The following is a 6,000-nucleotide window of genomic DNA, read 5'->3' as shown; positions in this document are numbered from 1 at the left end:
ACCTAGCATGCATTTATGATCAAGTAAGTTGAGAGCCCTAGAAATTGCTTGCCAGTTGAATTAGCAAAGTCAGTTGTAGAGTTTGGTCTCCAAAGCCATGATTTCCAGTAATGTTAAAGGTTTAATACACTGTCTTTGAACAACTTAATTGTCTGTTTTCTTATTCCAAAGTTCTGTATGGTATGCATTCTTAAAATTAATGGGGATTAAAAGTAATTTTGCCTTTTTGAGACTATTTTGACAGTAATTGGAAACACTTTGTGGCAAAGAAAGAGTAGTTCCCAAGGGAAATGTTGAAGATTGTAAGATTTAATTAATCTGGTTGATGTAATTAATTTGGGAAAGGAGTAGATTTTGCTTAGTGGAGAGATGCAACTTTGGGAGAACTAACTGGTTCCTCTGCTGGTGTTTGCCATTAGAAGTTATTCAGTTTAATGTTCTAAAAACTAAGACATTCATTCACATGTTCACCTATCTGTTAGAGATTTTCTGAAACAGATTTTATATGGAAAAGTTAATATTTTACATGTATAATAAAATGTATATTAACAGGCTTTTTGAAAATACAAATTAAGAGCTATACATGTAAAATAACATACAGTCTTAAGGAAAAAAATTATTTTTAACTTGAAACCAGGTATGTCTTTGAGTATTAAATACTGTGTGTACTGTGCATGAATGGAATACAATTTAAATATTTTATTGCAGAATGCATTTATTTAGTCATTAATCTAGCTTATATATATATATATATATATATATATATATTTTTTTTTTTTTTTTTTTTTCTATTTAGCTTCAGGCTCCCATTGTCCTCAAGATGGTTAAGGTCCTGAAAAATAAGCAAAGCAGCTATTTTCCAACTTTGAAGGGTATCCTCATGGCTGTGGAAAATGGTAAGACTCATGTTCCTCGGCCTGGCATCAGTGGTCCCTCCTGATCTGACTCCTGCCTGTCTGCTCAGCCTCCTCTACCCTTCTACCCTTAGCGTGCTCATGAAATGACTGCACTTGACTCTTCTAATGATAAGTCCATCTTAATTATCTGCAGTTTATTCTCCGGCTATATTAAACCATTTTTCAGGTATATAGTAAGTACCTACCAAAGAGGCTCTAGATTGAACTTTCAGTGAGAGTGTATGTGTGTGGAGGGGAAAGGCCTTTGGTGTTTAGCAGCGGGTCATTGAATGCCCAGCATGGAGGTTTTCTAATCAACAGTTGGGCTGCAGTTAGTCCAGTGACTCCCCAGTAGAATCTCTGAATTTGCTTAACATCCATCATTTATTTAACTCATAAGAACGCAAAGTCATCATTGAAGTTTTGGTGAAGATTAAACACAGAGAGGAGGGTTTGTTTGTTGAATTTTGAACAGGTAATACATGTACATTGTTAAAACCCAGAAATTATAAACAGGTATTTTTAATTTAAAAAGGAAATTGTGTAAGTGAAAAGTCTCCTTATCTTCTCAGTACCCAGTTTCAACCTCACCCAGGCGTAACACCCCTCCGTAATTTTTTTATTTCTGTTTCTGTTCCTTTAGACATGTGTAAGCAAATACAGATATGATCCGTGATACTGAAGTTTTAAACGATAAAATTGTAAGATAACATGGCCCAATAGCTTGTCTTTGTTTCTAACATGAGAAAATTATTTTTAAATTTTTTCCTATGTAACATGTGGAAGGTTAGGAAATACTTAAAATCTACTTTGAAAATGTTTTGCTATCTCTTTAGGCTTTTCTCCATGAACTCTGTTTGAAAAGAGGCCTTAAGACAAGAGGGCATTAGATCTGTATTTCTATCCCAGATCCATTCAGTACATCTTAAATTTGCTGCGTCCCTGGTTTCTGTTGGCCAACTTGGCATACTAACACCTTCCTTGTATAATTGTTGCAAGAATTAGAGCACTGTTTCTCAACCTTGTCACCACTGACGTTTTGGGCAGGATAATTCTTTGTTGTGGGGAACCACCCTGTTCATTGTGGGGTATTTAGCAGCATCCTTGGCCTCTATCCACTACCCCCATGCCTGTTGTAAGGACAAAAAGTGTCTCGAGACATTGCCAAATGACCCTTGGGGGAAATCCTCCCCTGGCTGAGGACCAATGAATTGAAGACCTAATATACAGTGCCCAGAGTACTAGGCACATAGTAAGTGTACCCTCAATAAACAGAAGCTGCTTGCATTTTTTTCTGCTAGTAAGATTCACATTTTCTGTGAATAAAACTTCTCCAGGAATGAATCCCAGGCATCCTCAAAGCCTTTTGAGCATATGGACTGGAGATTCAGGAGAAAACACTTTCAGTAGAACAAGTGGCCCAGAGCCATTCTCAGTTAGAGGTAGAAGGCTCTCCCAAAGACCTGCTCGAGGCTTTGTAAAATCACTAGAAGTGCTTATCACATTTTAAGGGCACTTTACCTTTACATGCAATTATTGGATTTTGAAATTAACACTGATGAAAACACACTAATTTCAAAACATGAGTGCATCTGAGGAAAAAATAGTTCTGGACCCTCTCTTTCTTCCCAGGTCTTTATTGTTAGGTGGAGAGATTAATTGGTTACATGTCAAGAAGAGCAACATGGGTGGGTGCATACCTGACTCTGACAGCCAAAAAAAAAGAGTCTGGCAGTTTGCTTTGTTTTTTTGATTTCTGACAGGAGTCTTTTGGGATAACACCAGAAATTAAGGAATTTACTTTCCTTCATTCCCTACCTTCATAAATAAAGACCATTTTCAGTTAATCAAAGGTATTTGTAGCCTCAGGAGTACAATGAAGTCTGATGGAGATCCATTTAGGGTACATTAAAAGGACCAGTTTTAATCAAGAGAAAATTTGGGTTAGATTAACCAGTAATTAATCATAACTATTTCAATGTTGTCTTCATATATACCTTTTTAAAAAAGTATTCCTTATTCCTACCATGCATAACAATTTTTTAAATTGAGGTAAAATTCACCTAACATTAAAAAAAAGTTTTTAAAGTGTACAGATTGGTGGCATTTAGTGTATTCACAATATCCTGTAACTATTGCTTTTATCTAGTTCAAAATATTTTCATCACCCATGCTTGACAATTTCAATAGTTACACTGTGGATAATAATATAATGGAAAATTTTTCGTGGTATGAGTTACTCTTATAGGACATTAGAATGAGATAATAAATGATTCAGTTGTGCTGGTACCAAGTGCGTGGGAGGAGTTAACTTTCTGGTGAGTCTTCAGTCGCGATTTACTTGTGAGTAACTACGCCTGGGCTCTCTTTGAAGGGTTGTTACAGCTGGACAGTGTCGAAAGCCTTCCTAACCTGTCCTGTGTCAATGGTAGGGTAAGTGATATAAAAAGAAAGAGGCAGCATTTAAGTACAGCCATGTTGTTTTGCATTGTTCTCTTGACCTTGTGAAGTGACTTCAGATAAAAGAGGCTGCCTCACATTAACGGTGGTTTCCTTTCAGCTCTTCTCGAAGCCCAAGACGTGGAACTTTACCTGAGACCCCTGAGGAGACACCTTCAATGTGTTCAGGAGACGGAATTCCCACAGACCGGTGTATTAATTGCCCCGTTATTTCATACCATCTGTCTGATCTGGAGTCATTCCACATTTTATAATACCCCTGTTCGGATTATAGTTCTACTGCAAGAGTTTTGTAATCTCTTCATTGACCAGGTATGTAGCATGAAAAACATAGGAACAATGAGAATTATTGCCGTTTGGTAGGTTTTATGAGATCAAGGAGGAATGAATAAATCCAGTCTACAGAACACCTTTTTCCCTTTTCTTTTTTCATAAGGCTTTTATGGTAACAAAGGCCAGATGACTTTGTATCCTAAAAGGCAAAGGAGCTCTGGAAATAAGTCAGATACAGTCAAGGGACAGGTTGTTACTGGATTCTGTTTGTTTAACATCCTACCTTTCTTCAAAAGAGATTTAAGGCAGCTTCTAATAAAAGGCACACACACGTAGTACTTTCTTTGTAGCTTTCCCTTTGGTTTCCACAGGAACACTGGCTGGGGGAAGACTTTTGGAAAGGGAAGTAAGTTAAGAGAATCTGGCAGAAAAAAAATGATCCTCCAAAAATAGTAGTAGAATTATATTAAAAGAATTCTGATTCATGGTTGATCTTTAAAAATCTTGTTTATAATTGTTTCTCTACTCTTCACTTAACTTGCAAAATGTTTAAAAAAAATTGGACTGCTTCCTCATCCTGTGGGAACTTTAATTACTCTTGTGTCCATAATATCAGAGAATATTTCATAATTTGAGAGCTAAAAGATACTTGCAGGGCATATCATCCAGTGATTCTTTGTTGAGGGTGTGTGTGTCTTAGTCTGCTTGAGTTGCCATAACAAAATACCACAGGCTGTGTGGCTTTATTTTCAGGAATTGCTTTCTCACATTTTTGGAGCCTGGGAGACCAGATCCAGGTGCCAGCATGGTCGTGTTCTGACTAGAGAATTCTTTCTGGCTTGTAGATAGCTGCCTTTTCTCTGTGCCCTCACACTGAGAGAAAGATCTCCCTCTTCCTCTTTTTAAAAAACCACAGTCCTGTCAGATCAGGGTCCCGCCCTCATGACCTCATTAACCTTAATTACCTCCTAAAGATTCTATCTCCAGGTAGTCACATTGGTGGTTAGGGCTTCAACACAGGCACTTTTTTGGAGCGGGTGTCACACTTTAGTCCATAGCAGGGTCTATATCAGGGTGTGTGTCTGAACACCTAAGGAGTTTTTGTAAAACAGATGCCAGAGAATCAGAATCTGTGCATATGGCTTAGCCTTTGAGTTGCTAAGTAAGAGCGCTTCCTATGAGAATTGGATCGTTTCCAGCTGTAACTGGCAAACAAGCAGAAAAAGAGAAGTGTCTAAGTTCATGTGAAGTGGAAAGTCTAACAGTGCAAAGACTTGAAGATTAGCTTGCTCTAGGGGACACAGATGATAATTTCAAAGCTCTGTTTTGCTCGTTGGTGTTTGACTTGATTCTCAGGCTCTCATCACGTGTTAACCAAGGTGGCTTTTGGTAGCACCATATGGATATCCTTCTAGTAGAGGAACCTCCCTGGAAAGAGGCTGACTGTTTTTTTTTCTGGACCAGTGGGTTTTATTTTCACTCCTGGAACAATCATGTGGCCAGGGAGATAGGATATCTTGGACAGGCCTGGATCACTAGCTCAGAGAAGGGTGGACAACTGTGATTGACCTAAATCCCTGATCTAGTCTAATGCTTCTCAGTGGTTTTCACCTCATGACTCACATAGAAATTTAAAATTTTTCATTGCATAGTGGGGTAAAATTGGAGGGGACTGGGAGCCCTGAAAATCTGTTCATAGACAGGGCAACCTGTTTGGAGCTTCTGCTGCCCCAGGCCAGAACCTTGCTTTTCTAAACGTTAAAGAGAGCAGTGTTGTAGCAGAAACTGGTTGGGGAACTGTGTGCCATTCTAATCCTGATACTTTTTCAGGTGAGTTAATGGAAACTTGAAAGATATCATTTGCTCACTTTGCTTGAGCATTTAGGGGGAAATCCAAATTAAAGAACAGGTTTCCTGACTTGTAGTTTACCGTTTCTGGAATACATATGAGATTGAGGTGTGCTTGTGTGTCTTCCTCTCTGCTTCCAAAGAAGTGGAATGGTGTATGGAAAGGGCTTTGGGCTCAGACCAACCAGGATTCAAATCTAATTGAACCAGGGGACTTCCCTGGTGGTCCAGTGGTTAAGACTCCACACTTTCACTGCTGAGGGCTTGGATTCAATTCTTAGGGAACTAAGATTCCAGAAGCCGTGTGGCACAGCTGAGAATAAAAAAAGATCAAGTTGAACCATTTTAGAGTAGTTAAATCACTTTTCCGAGCCTCACTTTCCACGCCTGTAAGTGCCCTGTTTATGGGCTTTTGTAAAGATCAAAAGAGAGAACCTCAATGAAATGCTATGTGTGGCATTTAACAGAGACTCAGTAAAAGTTAGTTCCAAACTCTTGCCTTACAAAATAGTTGCAGCTGTTG

The 6,000-nt window shown here is 38.4% G+C and overlaps 1 protein-coding gene across 1 annotated transcript in view; it reads left to right on the top strand.

Annotated features, from left to right (window-relative positions):
- The first annotated feature begins 820 nt into the window (after positions 1-820).
- Positions 821-6,000, top strand: part of LOC137228976 (dynein axonemal heavy chain 11-like) — a 46,202-nt gene continuing 41,022 nt past the window's right edge. The window contains exons 1-2 of the mRNA XM_067746174.1: positions 821-896; positions 3,457-3,668. Coding sequence (XP_067602275.1) covers positions 821-896; positions 3,457-3,668 — 288 coding nt within the window. The remainder of the gene's footprint in view (positions 897-3,456; positions 3,669-6,000) is intronic.

Source organism: Pseudorca crassidens, chromosome 8 (assembly GCF_039906515.1).
Source record: "Pseudorca crassidens isolate mPseCra1 chromosome 8, mPseCra1.hap1, whole genome shotgun sequence".
NCBI lineage: Eukaryota > Metazoa > Chordata > Mammalia > Artiodactyla > Delphinidae > Pseudorca > Pseudorca crassidens.
This window is presented reverse-complemented; position numbering and strand designations above follow the sequence as displayed.